The following is a 17,484-nucleotide window of genomic DNA, read 5'->3' on the forward strand; positions in this document are numbered from 1 at the left end:
TTGAACTGCTTTTGCACCAGGAGCGTAAAGAGCATAAAGTTATCCAAAAGCAGTGTGTAAGACTGGTGGAGTAGATGCATGAAAACTGCTATTAAAAACTTCTAAACGCTTAAAGGTTTATGAATATTAACTTGTTTTCTTTGCATTATTTGAGGTCTGAAAGCTTTGAATCTTTTTTTGCTATTTCAGCCATTTCTCATTTTCTGCAAATAAATGCTCTAAATAAAATATTTTTATTTGGAATTTGTGAGAAATGTCTGTAGTTTATAGAATACAAAAAACAATGTTCATTTTACTCAAACATAAACCTATAAATAGCAAAATCAGAGAAACTGATTCAGAAACTGAAGTGGTTGCAATATTTGTCAGATTACTGAAAAACCCCAGTGCTGATCAGAATAATAAATCAGATAGATAGATAGAGATAGATAGATATAGAGAGATAGATAGATAGATATAGATAGATAGATAGAGATAGAGAGATAGAGAGATAGATAGATCCCCGAGGGGAAACGCAAACCCAAGGTCAACGTTCCAGCCTTACCAGCAGCTCCTCGTTCAGGTTCTCCGCTCCTCTCTCGTTTAAGAGGATACCAGAGAGATACTCCTCACACAGCGAGACCAGCTCTCCACAGTACTGATTCAGAAAGGCCTGAAACACACACACACAATCAGAATAGAATATGACAGTACAGAATTTGAGTAATTGGTGGTTGTTCACCGCAGTGTGTGTTTGTTACCATAGTGTCCATGACGTTCTCAGACTGGCCGAGGCAGACGAGGGCATCCACACTGGAGCTGATCACCTCTAGAGGGAGATTGAAGCCCTTCAGCCAACCCATCAGATCAGCTAAAGACACATAAAAAGACACACTTATTCATTTTTATGTTAGATAATATACATATCTTCACAGAGCCGTGAAAAGTATTGCCCCTTACAGATTATTATTATTATTTTTTTTGTCATACATACATTTTTCAGACCATCAAACTAACTTTAATATCAGACAAAGAAACCCTGAATAAATATGAAAAACACTTTTTAAATTATGATTTATCATTTATTAAGGGAAAAAAAATTCCAAACCAATCTGGCCCTTTGTGAAAAATTTTGCCCCCATAAATTAACTGTGATTAATCAGACTCACTTTTAATTTCACTTAGTGCTGGGCGATATTGCCAAAAATGCATATATCACTATATAGAAATTCTGATGGTTTCAAGGGATATCACAGTATTTATGATTATTATTATTATTTATTTATTTATTTATTTTTATATAGGTTTGTGAGTTACTGTACTGTAAGGAATCCATCTAATATAAAACACTAAGGCTTTAAATTAAGGCTTTATTAGTATTGGGTTTACTTTGTTCCACAAAATTACTCAATACATGAAGAACTCAGACTTGATTAACAGAAAAATAGCTAAAGAATTTAAACAATGTTAAAAAAATGTTAAACATATTTTTAATAAATAGTTCCATAAACACTATAAACAAACCTAAAATACTCAAAATGTATTCAAAAGGGATATTTCTCAAAAGCTCTATTGCACAAGTTTAATATCGATTTACAATATTATTATTGAAGCCATTAGAGGCATTAAATTATTAGGTATTTTAAAAAAATCAGCTACAATTCCCTTTTTTTTCTCCAGTTAACAAATAAATTCAAATCATCCTTCAAGCTACAGTGTTAATATATTTAAAAGCTGTATGAACCGGTACACCACCCAGCACTAATTTCACTACTAACCACAATCAGGTCTGATTATTGCCAGACCTGTAGAACCAAGAAATCCCTTAAATTGAACCTGTCTGACCACATGAAGCAGATAAAAGATCTCAAAAAGCCACACACTGTGTCCAGGTGTAAAGAAATTCAAAAACAGACGAGAAAACAAACTCATTGATCATCTATCAGTCTGGAAAAGGTTCTAAAGTAATTTCTAAAGCTTTGGGACTCCAGAGAACCACAGTAAGAGCTATTATTTTTCACAAATGGAGAAAAAACATGGAACACTGCTAAACCTTCCCAGGAGCGCCCAGCTGACCGAAATTACTCCAAAAGGCCATGAACAACTCATCCAGGAGGTCACAAACAAAAGAACCCAGAACAACATTTAAACAACTGCAGGTCTCACTTACAGCTTCAGTTAAGGTCAGTGTTAATAAGTCAATAATAAAAGAGAAAGAGACTGGGTGAAAAAATAACACTGCTGAACAAAAACAATACAAACGACCCACAGTCTCGCATTTACCAACAAACTAATCTTGATGAACCCTAGAACTTTGGGTAAATATTCTTTGAAGTGACGTGACAAAAGTGGAACTTTCCAGTGATGGTTTGTTTGTTGATGTCATCTGCTGGTGTCGATCCACTATGTTATATCAAGTCTAAAGTCGGTGCAGTATTTTACCAGAAAAATCTTACAGCACTTCACGCTTCCCTCTGCTGACGACTTTGTGAGAGACTCACCTACTATCCTGGACTTGGTATCATCATTGATGCCGGCTGCAAGATTACTGATAACAGTGAGGATGTGACAGGTTGTTTTCACATCCACCACAGGAGACCTGAGCAACAAAAAACAAAATACAGTAATTACTATTATTATTATTATTATTATTATTATTATGTGATACCAAGTCATTAATGAGATTGCATAAGATGGTAATACATAATTATGATATAAAAAAGCATTCCCAATCTGACAGTACCTGACGGTGTGCTCCCATGCCTCCAGCACGGTGCCGTAGTTGAGCTTGGAGGAGCCGCCGGCCACTTTAGCCAGCAGGAGCCACGCCTCCGCAGCACGATCGCCCTCGGTGTGCCAGATCAGGTTGTTCACAAACGTAGTGGTGAACTTCTGCTGCCGTGACCACACGCTGAACGCCTTACTGAAGTAACGGCTGGAGGGAAAGAAAGAGAGAGAGAGTTTAATAGCGCAAGAGTGAGAGAAAGAAAAATAAATCAGTAATACTGGGCCTGGACAATATGGTGCCACTATGATTGGGAGGATTGCTGGTTCGAATCCCGGTCATGCAGCTTGCCATCCGCTGCCTGAGCCCTGCAAGAGCACAATTGGCCTTGTTCTCTCTCTGGGTGGGTAGATGGTGCTCTGCTTTTTCCCCCTTATCACTTTTCTGGGGTGATGTGGATCAGCACAAGGCTGCGTCTGTGAGCTGCTGTATCCGAACAGAGTCGCTGCGCTTTCCTCAGAGTGTGCTGTGATGCTTCTCGGCAATGCTGCATCCAAATTACCAAATTTCTCCACCACTAAGGCTGGAGCCCTAGCATTAGCGGCTAACCGCTCCAGTGGTGCTAGCAGGGGAACTAGTGAGCGCGGTTAGAAGATAATAATGCGAATGCTGCTCCAGCAGTGCTAGCCGGGGTCAGGACTCACCCGAGGTCCTGGCACTTGTCACACATCAGCCCCAGCAGGTCCCAGGCCAGTTTCTGGGAGGTGTCGTGGTTCTTGTAGCTGCCGTGGCTTTTAATGTGCTTCAGGATGACGTCGTCGAGACATTCCAGAGCTTTCTCCTGCACCGTGCTCTCAGAGTCAATCACTGTAGGAACCACTCCCCGCAGCCACGCCTCCTGAACCTCAATGTTGTCGTGTAGAGCCTGTTCGCATACACACACAAACACACTTTAGAAACAAATATTCAATTCAAAGTTTTCTTTGACGTTTAATATGTTCATCACCCATGAACCCATGAGTTCAATATGAGTATTAAGCTCTATCCGGACGAGATTAGTTTCTCAGGGGGTCCTGGGGTCATTTTCCTCTGTGATTTTTATTCCCGTCCGGATCCACTTGTCTGAGTTTCGTAATACTGGGGGTGCTTCTAGGCCCATATGACTAATTATATCAGGTAAACTGGGGTAAAAGTTGGTCAAATGTTTGATGCGTCATTTATGCAAATATAAATTTTCAGATTTAAAGCTGATGTACGCTGATTTAGAGCCCTCTCTGGTGAGAATGGGTAATTGCACCGAGAATCATTTTAAACTGGGCGGGTGTGATGCGGTCTTCTTTCAGAGCAGATGAATCCGATTCCAGGTTATGTTCAGTCAGAGTGTGCGAGAAAGAGAAAGAAAGAGAGAGAGAGAGAGAGAGAGAGAGAGAGAGCTCAGCCAGAAACTTCACTCCTTCATTTCTTTGGTTTTACAATGGGTGAATGAGCTACTGAGCTCCTTCTTTCCTCTTCTGAAGTCTCCAATACTCCACCAGCCGCTCGCATTCAGTTAAACTGAGCTGGATCCTCTATTAGAAGCTGTACGTGTGTCGTAAGTACATAAAGACGCGTGACGTGACCAGAAGAACTACTCCCGGGAAAAGTAACCCGACCCCCCAGTTTTTAGAATGAATATATTATTAGGCTTAGCAGGGATTCTTGTTTTAGCACAGTGCTACCATTTAACACTATATTTCATCCATATCCTTCTCAACTCATAAATGCTCCTGCTTTCAGTTTGGAAATACGGACTGCCTCTTTAACCTGTTAACGCTGACAGTGCAACTTTTTTTAAAAGATCAAAATGACCACACACTGTGCGCTGGTCAATACTAAGCAATGAAGTGTGTTTTCTCAGTGGAAACTGAAGATGTTTGCACTTACAGTGAGGAGGTCCATCAGACACTGCATGGATTTCTTCTTCACAGACACCGCAGGGTCTCGACAGCGCTCAGACAGGATGGCCAGATTCTCCGGACTGCACAGGATCACACCATGCTTCAGCAGACTCATCACCGTCTGTAAGAGTAGTCATTTAACACACTCTAAACTTAAGACTTGAGATTTTGCCTAAAATCACAGCTTGAATAGAAAAGAACATGCAGATTCTATTCCAAATAATATTGAAGCATTTTTATTGGTCCATTCATGCACTATAAGGTGCACTTAAAATCATTTAATTTTTCCAAAAAAAAATCTTAATTTCTCCTTATGTATGAATTTTACCAGTCACATTGTTAAAAGCAGTGAATCCACTACTGAAGTACAGCATTATACAGGAGTTTCAGTAAAGTTTCTCCAGCACCAAGGCTGGAGCAGTATTAGCATTAGCCGCTAATAGCGCTAAGTGCTAACCTTTTCACTGTTCAGAGATGAGTATACAGGACTGTAGCTTTACTAACAGCACCCTTAGCGGCTTAGCGGAACACTCAGGGTTCCTCAGTGTAGCGCTGTCGGGCAGCATTTATTGGCTCTAAGCGCTGCTAACTAAGGCTAGCATTGCTGATAACCGTGGCTAGCGCTATCTAAGCTTACTGTAAATAAATGGAAGGGCTTTACTCAACCAAATAAACAGTTAACATCCAATGATCGTTTAACTTTGAAATTATTATTATTATTATTATTTTTTTTTTTTTAAGAATTACACTTTTGTTTATTTAGGAGCTTCCCACAGCTTCCTCATTAGAAGGGAAGGAAAACATGGCGACACCCTTGTTCCTTTCTATTGTCGCACAAAAAATGCCCCTTAAAATTTGGTGCACCTTCCAGCACAAAAAAATACAGTATATAAACCCAATACATAACTTTGCATCAGTAAGTGTGATTTGTACCTCAAGTGCACATTTCCTGACGTTGGGTTTGGGATCACCGATGCGCTGTTTGAACAGGGCCATGGTTTCTTGGTCTAAAAATACAATATAAAACAAAACAAAACAAATTAATGAAGTCCAAATCCATATAAACTATAAAAAGAATTCAGACATCCCCTCAAGTTTTGTCTAGTTTGTGCCAATTATATAGCCTTTTTAAGAAGTAATTTCCTTTTGATTATGAAGATTTAAAAAGAGACCTACTGTTTGCCTACTAGTGTGTTCCACACCTGGCAACCCGGGTGACTGAAGAATGGGCAGATTGATTGTCTTAATATATTAGTTGTAATATTATGACTTCAATCTCATAATACTACGACTTGTCTCGTAGTCTCGGACAGTTTTTATTTGTGCCACTTTTAAAAACATAAAAAAACAGTTTGACACTTCAAGATTAAAGTCGTAATATTATAAGAGAATAAAGTCGTAGTATTTTGATGAAAATGTAGTTGTAACTGCTTGGGCTGCAGTTTAACAGCGGAGCACTCAGAGAGGGAAAGAAGCATTTTCTGTTCATGATCTGTTACAGGGCTGCTGTGATTATCATCAGTTATCTACATTTCTAACCAGCTTCGAAACGCGATTTTAACATTGAAAGATTCAGAATCGATTCTTATTTCCAAAAAAATGATTTTTTTGGGTGAAGCTACTGTCCCGCGGAGCTTTTTAACTGTCCTACGGAGCTCAGCTACTGTCCTGAGGAACTCTAACTGTCCGCTGGACAGTAGGAGAGCTCCGTGGTACAGTACCATCAGTTATCTACATTTCTAACCAGCTTCTTATTAATGCTTTAGTGCTACAGTTAGATAATACAGTGTGCAGATTTTGCCACAGTGGAGTCCTGGTAACCTAGCCTTAGGCTCCTCCGCCACAAAAGGCCTACCATGTGTAGAGAGCGTGCGTTACTTCATGGAGGTTTTTCCACTGCATTTTAGTTTGTTTTTTTGTGACCAAAGTAACAAATACAGTCAATTTCAGTCATGAATAAAGGAAATAAACCTTTTCCTGATGCAGAATGACTGACGGTGTGTTACTGCACTACGTATTTAAAGTGGCTTCTAGTCAGTTTTTTTTTATTTGCCATTTTTGTTTGGATCACCAACTAAAAACAGAAAATATAAAAACAGTTATTTGTTTTTGGTATTATATTAAAAAATGAAAAACGAAGTAAGTTTTTTTTTTTTTCATATTCCGATTTTTGGATTCTCAACTGAAAATCAATTATACGAATGATCGAATGATACACAGATTAGAAACGCTTGCATCGCACAAATCAACTTTCAATCAAGCACCTGCATTGTTTCAATTAAGAGCAGTGCGAGTTTAAAGCAGTGTAAAGTATGCTCTCCTTGCTGTGGTGAACAGTTCACACTCACACTCCACGGACGTGTTGTCGGGGATGATGCCGCTGCCTGTGCCGCCGTGGTGACTGGCCGCTGCAATGCTCTTGTGTTTGCTCAGCTCGATCGTGCGAAACGTCATTGCCGTTTTCTGAGCCGTGTCTCTTCTTTTTAGAGTTTCTGGGAAAACAAAATTAAACAAAACTAAACCAAATGCAGAATAGAACCATAAAGACCCATTATAGTTTAATACTTATTTTATCAATAAGATAAAACATTTAGTTTAGGACAGATCAAAATGTTCAATAATATGATAAATAACATTTATTGAATAAACGAATAAAAAGGACACTTTGCTCACTCTCTGAATGGACAGTCTCCATCAGCGTCTGTGTGCCAGCTAAGAAAAGAAAAAATAAATAAATACATAAATGAAAAAAAAAAAACCCACACAAAATCACAGCAATCATTAGTAACGCATTTTACTGCTCGGTCACCAAAATTAACGATAATCATAAAAAAAAAAATAATAATAATAATAATAATACAGTGGCTTCCAAAAGCATACCCCTTGATTTTTCACATTTAGTCACCTTGCAACCACAAACTTCTATGTGTTTTATTGAGATTAGTTTCTAAAAGTTTAATCAAATAAAAATCTGAAAAGTGTCCATGGTCACTCTGGAGGAGCTGTAGAATCCACTCAGCTCAGGTGGAGGGAGAATCTGTCTACAGGACAATCATAAGGTCATGCACGCCACAAATCTGGTCTTTATGGAAGAGTGGCGCATAGAAAATAACTGTTTAAAGAAAGACATAAGAAGTGCTGTTTGCAGTTTGGCCTCAAGCCATGTTGGGGACTCAAACATGTGAAGAAGGTTATTTTTTGGTCAGACGAGACCAAAGTTGAACTTTTTGTCCTGAATGCAAAACTCTATGTATGGTGGAACAGTAACACTGCTCATCACCCTGAACACGTAAAATTAACATCCCCACTGTGAAACATGGTGGTGGCAGCATCATGCTGAGGGGATGATTTTCTTCAGCAAGGACAGACAGAGTCTGCAAAAGACCTAAGACTGGGAAAAAGACTCACCTTCCAGCAAGACGATGACCCTAAACATACAGCCAGAGCTACAGAGGAATGGTTTAGATCATAGACTGTGTGTAGCTGGACAGAGCATCGTCTCTCAAAAGTGAAGCAATCACAGGTCGGGCGCCCCCCGCTGTTCGGTTGCAGAAAGTTGTGTAACTCCACCCATCCCCATAGGTTTCAACGGTAAAACAGACAACTTTCAATCACATTTTTCCCCCCAATATACTGTAATTCTACCTCCAATTATTTAAATGCAGCAGCTAGTGTAACCTGCTTATATAGTCAAATTTTTATATCCCCACAGAATTCGGTTTTTAAAACGTTATTCAGCTCTATTCAAAAAGGTGTGGTTATTGTAAAAGGGCTGGGTTACACGTAGTAGACTGTATGGGTGGGACCATAGACTGTGTGAGCTCTGAGCTGTTTTATGAAGAAGAATGGGGCGAAAATTCTCAAGTCTCTGAATGTGCAGAGCTGGTAGAAACAAACCCCAAAAGACTTGCAGCTGTAATAGTAGCAAAAGCTGGCTCTACTAAGTACGGATACGGGGGGCTGAATACTTTTTTGCAAACTCTATTGAACTTTAATATTCTAGAAGCATAAAGACCTACCAGTAGAGGATGAAGAAAAGATCTCGTGAATCCACTTGGTGGCGTTTCGGGAAGGCAGTTCCAGACATTGAGCGAGGCAGTGAAGGGCGTGGCCTCTGACGGTGGGCGAGATGTCGGAGCATCGGGCGTAGATTATGTTGTGCACTAGGAAACGGTGCGACAGGTAGACAGCCAGGTCAGTGATCAGAGACTCGTCTGCTTCCCGCTCATCCACTCCCAGCAGCACTACGGTCACGTCCAGAGCAAACATTCGGAACGCCACCTAGAGGAACAAACGCAGAGGATGAATTTCCGAAAAGCTGCTGTCCTCAAGGCAGGGAGTGCGGGAGAGAGCCAGCGGGGAAAGCCAGAAAACGGCAGGTTTAAGTTCATTTTTACACAATGCAAAAGTCCTTTCTCAGGATAAATAGGACCTAAAACATAATCAGACGTCATAAAAGTAGATAAAGAGAACTCAGGTAAACAGAGGAGGCAAAATATTATATTATACTATATTAAAATACTATATCTTTATTTATTGAGGGAAATTATCCAGTATTGCATATTTGCTACAATAACTGCAACTAAATGTTTCCGGTAACCGTTTGATCAGAAATTTTTGCGCATTCCTCCATTAAAAACAGCTTCAACTCTGGGATGTTGGTGGGTTTTCTCACATTAACTGTTAACTTCAGGTCCTTCCACAACAAAGGTCAGGACTTCAAGAATGAAGTGAATGTTTTAGACTTTGTGCTTGGGGTCATTGTCCTGTTACATGACCCAACATCTCTTGAGACTCAGACAATGGACTGATATCCTGACATTCTGCTTTAGAATTCTCTGATAATTCAGAAGACTTTTCCATGCCTTCGCTGCAAATTCTCATGACAATATGATATTTAAAACATCAATACAGACATGGACAGAACATCTAAAAATCCATGTCAAAACTGATTATAGTAGGCCTTTCATTGACCTAAAACTTTTAAATATCACACATTTTACTAGCTGAATAACATTTCTGCACATCTATGCCTTATACTTGTCTGAATTAAGACTTTAGCCTTCAATTATTATTTCTCTCTCTGTGTGAATTTACAGTTATAGTGCAGCTAAAACTCTAGTCAGAGCAGCTAGCTGATTTAAAGTAAATTATTCAATTTTTTTTTGCTCAGTCGATAAACAGAAAATAATAAAAATTTCCATGACTTTTCCAAAACTTTGAGTGTTTTTTTTTTTAAGTTTATTCAGGACTGGAAATTGCTATGTTCATTTTTTACTATTTTTCTTTTTCATGACTTTAAGAACCCTGTACATTTACAAGAGAAGACTCTGCATATGTGAACCGTGTAGAGCACTCACCCTGTTGTTCTGGGAGTAGTTATGCAGCCACCTGATGAAAGTAGCATATTCCTCACACGGCATCTTAGCCATCAGCTTGCCAACAGCCTGAGATCCACTGGCTCGATAGTCTGATTTCTCAACCATCTGAAACAAACCCAAAACCACTGAGAACTAAAGCTTTCAGACTTTATCCCCTTAGCATCTGTGTACCGTATTTGTCAGACTATAAGGTGCACTATCAATAAAAGTCTATTTTCTGGTCTATTTTTATACATAAGGCGCACTGGATTATAAGACATACCTGTAAAAGCTAAGATAAGCTAAGCTAAGTAAAAAAAAAAAAAAAAAAAAAAAAAAAAAAAAAAATTCTTACAAAAACATTTTCTTTTAAAGTCAAACGAGCGCTGAATGTTAATCTATACAGATTTCTCTCCTGAAAACTGTTTATTTAGGTGAGTAAAGTGCTTCCGTTCATGTACACTAAGCTTAGATTTCCACATTTCCACTAAGGCTGGGTGCAGCAGAATTAGCATAAGATAGCATTAGTCGGTTAGCAGCTAATGCAGCCTGACAGCGCTACACTGAGGAACTCAGTTTTTTGGTGAGCTCAGTGTTTTGGTGAGGCAGGGAGATTTTAGCAAGTGGTTTGTCCCGCATAGCTCGTTTTAACACGGTAAACGCCCAAACTACAGGCCGATATTCTCACCTCTGAACTGTGAAAAAAGCTAGCGCTTAGCAGCTAATGCTAATACTACTCCAGACTCGGTGCTGAAACTCCTGTATAAAGCTGTACTTTAGCAGAGTGGCTTTACTGCTCCTTAATACCTGACTGGTAAAATTCATACATAAGGCGCACAATGATTTTTGGGGAAAATTAAAGGGAATCAAGTGCACCTTACAGTGCAAAAAAATATGGTAATAAGCTTTAAGGGAAGTGATCTTTGAATTAAATATACCTGGTGGCAAATGTGCTGTAAAAGGATCTTCAGAAGGGGTAAGGTGGCTTCAGGCTGCTCATCCACAATATTACTGCAGAACAGACAAACACACACACAAACACACACACACACACACACACACACACACACACACATTAATTTCGTTAACGAAAACTATGACGAAAAATCTTCGTTGACGACCTATTTTAATGACGAAAACAAAAAAAAATCCATACTTGAAAATGAAAATTATGACTAAATTTATTACACTTTTGTTAAAGACTGACGAATGGGGAAATTATCTGTAATGAATATGATTGGAACTAGGGTTGTCATGATTCAGGACTCACCAGATAAAGAGGATGGCCTGGTCTCTGGCTTTATAGACGGTCTGTGAGGGCGCCAGCAGACACGGATTTGATCTCTCATCCTTCCTCATCATCAGAATCACGTACAGCAGGCGGTGGAAGACACGGCGACGACACTGAAAAGCAGCAGAGATGAGTCTAAAATGTGTCTCTACAAGTTAGGGCTGCACATAGACTGTATATAGCTGGACAGAGCATTGTCTCTTAAAAGTGAAGCCACCACAGGTCGGGCGCCCCCTGCTGTTTGGTTACAGAAAGCTGTGTAACCCCACCGATCCCCATAGGTTTCAATGGCAAAACAGACAACTTTCAATCACGTTTTTTTCCAATATACTGTAATTCTACCTCCATTATTTAAATGCAACAGCTAATGTAACCTATGATTATATTGTCAAATTTTTATATCCCCACAGAATTCATTTTTAAAAATGTTATTCAGCTCTATTCAAAAAAGGTGTGGTTATTGTAAAAGGGCTGGTTATGGGCGGGACCAATAACAGACCGTCAGTTCCGTTCTGCGCCGCTCTGCAGCCTGTGACCTCGAGGCAGCCCTCAGGAGCGGGGTTATTTAAATGAGTAGGCTGTCTCTCCACAGTCTTTCTCCCTCCTCTGGTCTCTACTGCGCTCTACAGACTCGGGTTTCAGGATCACCAACATGGCAGAAGATTTTGACTTCATTTTCATTGAATGAATTGGAACGGCGACACGACGTCCATCTTTTTTACAGTCTCTAGTCTCTAGGGCTGCACGATATATCGTTTAAGCATAGTCATCGTGATGTGGGCATGCGCAGTAGTCACAACCAAACACGTCATGTTGCAATGTTTTGATTCTTGACACAAGAAATAGATACACAGCACTGTCTCTGTGTCTCTGTGAGTGACAGGCTGCTGCCTGACGGTGCATTTACACTGCTCATTCATTTTCAATGGAAAGCGCCGCCTCCGTCAGGCGCAGTCGCGCGGTGCATCATGGGTCCGATGCGTCGAGAGCGGGGGATGCGATGCTATGCGATGAAAAGTTGAGACCAGCTGAACTTTATGCAAATGAATCCTTCCAATGCAATGCGTCTATCCAATCAGAGAGCAGATGGCACAGCCGTAAATCAAGTCCATTACAGAAAACACACACACACACACACACACACACAATATACCCACCTCATTTCCTTCACCATGAGTTGGGGAGCACAGCAGCCACAGGCCATGATATGCTAACTCAGGAAGTCTCTCCAACTGATCCACATCTCTGAGAACACACACACAAAAAAATACAAATAAGGCGTAAGAACAGCAGAACATGCTATGCTTATAATGATAATGTGTCTCAATATTGTGGACACGCCTTCCAGCACAGCACGAATGACTACACAGACTGTCTAATACCTGTAGAGAAGACTTATTGCTAAAAGAATAGGACCCCCTGGAGTAGCTAATCATGAATCGATCAATTTTGCTTGTGTTTAGATGTCGACTGTCCAACATTCAGACCTCAATAACACTTACATATCTAATAGGGGTGCAGGAAAAAATCTGTCGAGCGGACCCCTTAAACTGTCGCGCGGACCCCTTAAACCTCTTAAACTGTGTCGTGTTACGGCGTTTGTTGTTGAGTCGCTAAAGTATGGAGGATGAAGAAAAAGAAAATCTAACCGATTTAAAAGAATCAGAAAAAAATCAAATTGTGATTCTGAATCGAATTGTGGGATTCCCAAAGATTAACAGCCCTAACATCTATTATCTTCTAAATATGTCTACAACAAAGCAACACATGTTTGGGTCTCTCTATATTGTAACCCTGGATGTGTGTGTGTGTGTGTGTGTGTGTGTGTGTGGGTGTATACGCCAACCTACCGTTTCTCAGTGAAGGAAAGCTCCCCAACTACTGGCTCAAAGGTGGTAAGCTCAGTAAAAATCTGCAGAAAAACAGACCAAAATTAAAAAACTGCATTTTTTGCACTATATGGCACACTTAAATTCCTTTAATTTTCCAAAAAATCATCAGCCTTATTTATGAATTTTACCAGTCAGGTTGTAAGGCGCAGTAAAGCCACTGTTGGGGAATTTCAGTTTAGTTCTCCAGCACCGAGACTGGAGCAGTATTAGCATTAGCCACTAACCCGCTTAGCACTAGCTTTTTCGTTGTTTAGAGGTGAGTTTTATCTGCATGTAGCTTGTTTCTAACCCTGGCTTGCACTGCTGGAGCAGCATTAGCTGCTAACCACGCTAATCACTGACTCTTTTGCTGTTCAGGGGTAAGCATAAGACTGTAGCGTGCGCGTTTACCGTGTTAAAACAAGCACGTTTACAGTAACGCTAGACGTGGCAAGCACTAGTAAATTCCGTCTGACACTGAGAGTGAGGAACCCTGAGAGTTCCGGTAAACCAGGGCGATATTAGCTAGCAGTTCGCACAACTTAGCTCGTTTTAACACGGTAAACACGCAGAATACAGTCCTATAATACTCGCCTCTAAACGGAAAAAGAGCTAGCGCTTAGCGGGTAATGCTAATATGCTAACCCCGGCTAGCAACTTAAACTGCAACTCCTGTACAACACTGTTCTTCAGCAGAGTGGCTTTACTACTCATTAAATACCCGACTGATAAAATTAATGTATAAAGAGCACTGGATTAAAAGGCGCCCTGAAAATTTTTGGGAAAATTCACCTTATAGTAAGAAAAATACGATATATTATAGGATGGATGTTAATTTTAGGAGATTCTAGGATAGTTCTATTAATTTATCAATTTTTTTTAATTAAAAGTCTGTAGTTACTATGACATATAGGCCTGTCACAATAATCGCAATATCGATTTATCGCACAATAAATAAACATGATCTCAATAATTTTTGATAATCGTGATATCGTGTCTATTTGTATGTTTTATCACACATATAACAGTGAATAGAGTTTTAGCCAGTCATGCTTCAATAACTATGACTCCATACACAGAGTGTGGACTAAAGTAGGTGAAGAAATAAGTATATAATTCCCAAACTAATTATAATAAATGATTATTTAATATTTTTGCTGTATTTAAATGCTGTATAATTACCTTTTTATGCTGTTATTTTATCATTGTGTCAGTGGCATTTAATAGTCTTAAAATTACAAAAATATTGTGCATCGCAATCATTTCTGGGACAATATATCGTCCACAAAAAAATAAAAACTTAATTTTAATGGAGTGGACAGAGTATATGCTACTTTTTTCCAGCCCTGGGACCGTGAGAGAGTCTGTAGCCTTGCTAAACAACCAAGAAAATGAGAAAATAAGTATTTTTTTAATTATGAGTTGATAAAGCCATTTTTTTTTTCAGTAAATCTATTTAGTAAATTTATCAAATCTTCCAATTGAAATCTTCACTAAAGACTCGTATAGTATGGACACTCACCCTCAAGCAGCTATCGACACTCTGTGGTTTGCCCTTCAGGGAAAACTTCTCCAGCAGCCTGAGCAGTGTCTGGAGCAGAGCCACCACGTCCTCCCTCAATTTTAACAGACCCTGAGCAGAGAAATACACCTCTTCCTCTTCTTCTTCCTCATCATCCTCGTCAATCTCCATCTAGAGGAGGAACAATGCAGAGTTACAGTTAGAGAGTGTAAGAGTGGAAAGTGTAGTTCTGATCTGACAGTAGTGCTGTGTGATATGATAAATATCGTGTATCGTTTCTACAGGTATTTCATCAATTATTTATGCAAATATATAAAGTAGGCTCCGATAAAACGTATTGGCGTTAGGGTTGGGTTTCTATCATGGTTTTCTATTTTTGGTGAGGATCTTGGACCGATTTTATTATGTGGTATTTATTATTTTTACATTGTAATTATTTCACTAGAACCGTCACGCTGCTCCTTCCTTTTTCATCTCAAAGCGCTGGTAAAGCTTTATATTCAGTCTTTAAACTACTGCTTTCTTTTGATCTTTTAGAATTCATTAGATTATATTTCTTTAAGCATTTTGAGCTTAGTTTAGTTAATCTATTTTTCTGTTTTTATTAAATTATTAGCCTATTAGCTTTTAGCTTGATGCTGCTTTCTTTGTTATTTAGCATACAGAACGTCTCCCTGGTCTTTTCAATGAATGTTGATTTATTCATTTAATAGCTGTATCTAACCATTTTAAGCCAGACAGGCACTGTGTGATTTTTTTAATCAGGTGAGGAGAGCTCATCCGTATGTTTAAATGGTTTGTCCTGTAGGAAAACGCTCGCGATTTATATGCTGACACTGCAGTCTGACTGGCAGGCACGCACGCAGCCCGTAAGCAGAAGAAGATCCGCGCACCCATTAATCCACCCGCGGAGCTTTAAACGCGAGGATGAGTGCTTCACTTTCCTCGGGCCGGGTCGGGCTCCAGGAAATAGTCTGTGATGTAGTCATGTGTTTTTTAAAACTATTTTTATTTTATATAAAGCTATGGCATGATAATCACCATACAGCTAAGTAACCAAGTATTATTTTTAACAAAAACTGAAAGTGAAAGTTCTCCTTAAACGAAACTAATAAAAACGGTAATTAAAAGAAAAAACTAAAACAAACTGAAATTACAGATTGAATACCTTAATTTCCATGTTTGTTAATTCATTTATATAAACGTGGTATATTATCATGATATATATCGTTATAGTCATATAAAAAATTCCATGCCATGACATATGATTTTTCCCATATCGCCCAGCACGAGTGTGAAGCATGTAGACGTATGAAAGTTCAGTAAACGCAGAACTGGTTTGCAGTCAGTTTGTGAGTGTGGTTACCACTGACCCTGTTATCCCAGGATGCAATGCAAAACAGAAAGGGAGGAGCTATAGGATGTGTACTTTCATATACTTACTGTATTTATTTAAACAAAAAAAACGAACGTGAGCGTCTCAAACACAGTATAGTTATTTACATTCAAAAAGAAAGAAAAAAATGCCAACACTCAAACCTCTTCTGAAGCTTTCTTCTGAGATTTGGAGCGTTTGCCAGTCTTGGGGTCACCCTGAGAGCTCTTCAGAGCGGTCTTCTTGCGCTTCTTCCCGCAGGTCTGTGGCCAGCACCTCAGTATGACATCCAGACAGGTATCAAACAGGATCTGGTGGAACACTTTGTTGGCAACACTGCCTGAAAAACAGACATTAAATATTGTTTAAAGAACAGATGGACATATCGATTGGCTATGTATCATTAGGCCAAAACGATCTATGTTTCTTATTAGCTGATCAGATCATATTCAGCGGTTCTGTGTGGCTTACTGTTGACGCTGCTTATTCACACAATGCTACATATTTCCCACTAAGGCTGGTTATAGCCTAGTGCGAGCAGTGGATAGCGGCTAATGCCAGCTGACAGCTCCAATGAGCTACAATGAGGAACCCTGAGTGTTTCGGCAAGCCAAGGAGATATTAGCTAGTGGCTTGTCCCACATAACTTGTTGTATGTTAGCTAGCTCTCCCCTAAACTTAGTTCTCTTCCTGGTAGCATTAGCTAGCTCGCCGCTAAAGAAAATATAATAGCTAGCTGTCCCCCTAACCTTAGTTCTCTTCCTGGTAGCTTAGCTACCTCAGCGCTAAAGTTAGTATGATAGCTAGCTCTCCCCTAACCTTAGTTCTCTTCCCAGTAGCATTAGCTAGCTCCCCGCTAAAGTTAGTGTGTTAGCTAGCTTTCCGCTAGACTTAGTTCTCTTCCCAGTAGCGTTAGCTAGCTCCCCGCTAAAGTTAGTGTGTTAGCTAGCTTTCCGCTAACCTTAGTTTTCTTTCTGGAAGCTTAGCTATCTCACTGCTAATGTTAGTTCTCTTCCTGGATTAGATGTTTATGGTGGGCCACTGTCTAAAAACAAAATACCTACAGCAAATTTCCAGTAAATTAAAGTATTTTAAGTGCATTTTATTAGAGCGAAAAATACGGTAAATTGATGAAACCTGTGAGTGACACTTATGTTTTTAAAGCCACTGACCTGGGATCCTGAGCAGCAGCAGGTAGAGTGAAGACGCCTGTAGACTGTAGTGTCTCTGCTCGACACTTGGGGATTTAGCTTTTCCACCAAGGATGAAGTACGCCAGCACGGCCACCAGTGACTTAACCGATACCTCATTCTCTCCCAGAACCGTCCAGATATTCTGCACAAAATCACAGACAAACACACTGTGAGCAAGTACAGGACTGCAAAATATTGTTAAAAAAAATCTGACACTGCATATTTTTGCTT

At 39.6% G+C, this 17,484-nt stretch overlaps 1 protein-coding gene across 1 annotated transcript in view; it reads right to left on the reverse strand.

Moving 5' to 3' along the window:
- The window catches only part of ncapd3 (non-SMC condensin II complex, subunit D3), a 39,300-nt gene that overhangs the window by 15,762 nt on the left and 6,054 nt on the right, over positions 1-17,484 (reverse strand). Inside the window, exons 3-20 of the mRNA XM_022681761.2 lie at positions 17,233-17,395; positions 16,225-16,400; positions 14,686-14,856; positions 13,143-13,204; positions 12,450-12,537; positions 11,272-11,405; positions 10,940-11,012; positions 10,002-10,127; positions 8,661-8,922; positions 7,315-7,353; positions 6,990-7,133; positions 5,575-5,648; positions 4,628-4,762; positions 3,409-3,629; positions 2,723-2,914; positions 2,481-2,578; positions 741-850; positions 545-652 (exon numbers count right to left, since the gene is read on the reverse strand). Of these exons, the coding sequence (XP_022537482.2) occupies positions 545-652; positions 741-850; positions 2,481-2,578; positions 2,723-2,914; positions 3,409-3,629; positions 4,628-4,762; positions 5,575-5,648; positions 6,990-7,133; positions 7,315-7,353; positions 8,661-8,922; positions 10,002-10,127; positions 10,940-11,012; positions 11,272-11,405; positions 12,450-12,537; positions 13,143-13,204; positions 14,686-14,856; positions 16,225-16,400; positions 17,233-17,395 (2,376 nt within the window). The remainder of the gene's footprint in view (positions 1-544; positions 653-740; positions 851-2,480; positions 2,579-2,722; positions 2,915-3,408; positions 3,630-4,627; positions 4,763-5,574; positions 5,649-6,989; positions 7,134-7,314; positions 7,354-8,660; positions 8,923-10,001; positions 10,128-10,939; positions 11,013-11,271; positions 11,406-12,449; positions 12,538-13,142; positions 13,205-14,685; positions 14,857-16,224; positions 16,401-17,232; positions 17,396-17,484) is intronic.

Source organism: Astyanax mexicanus, chromosome 25, assembly GCF_023375975.1.
Source record: "Astyanax mexicanus isolate ESR-SI-001 chromosome 25, AstMex3_surface, whole genome shotgun sequence".
NCBI classification, from domain to species: domain Eukaryota; kingdom Metazoa; phylum Chordata; class Actinopteri; order Characiformes; family Acestrorhamphidae; genus Astyanax; species Astyanax mexicanus.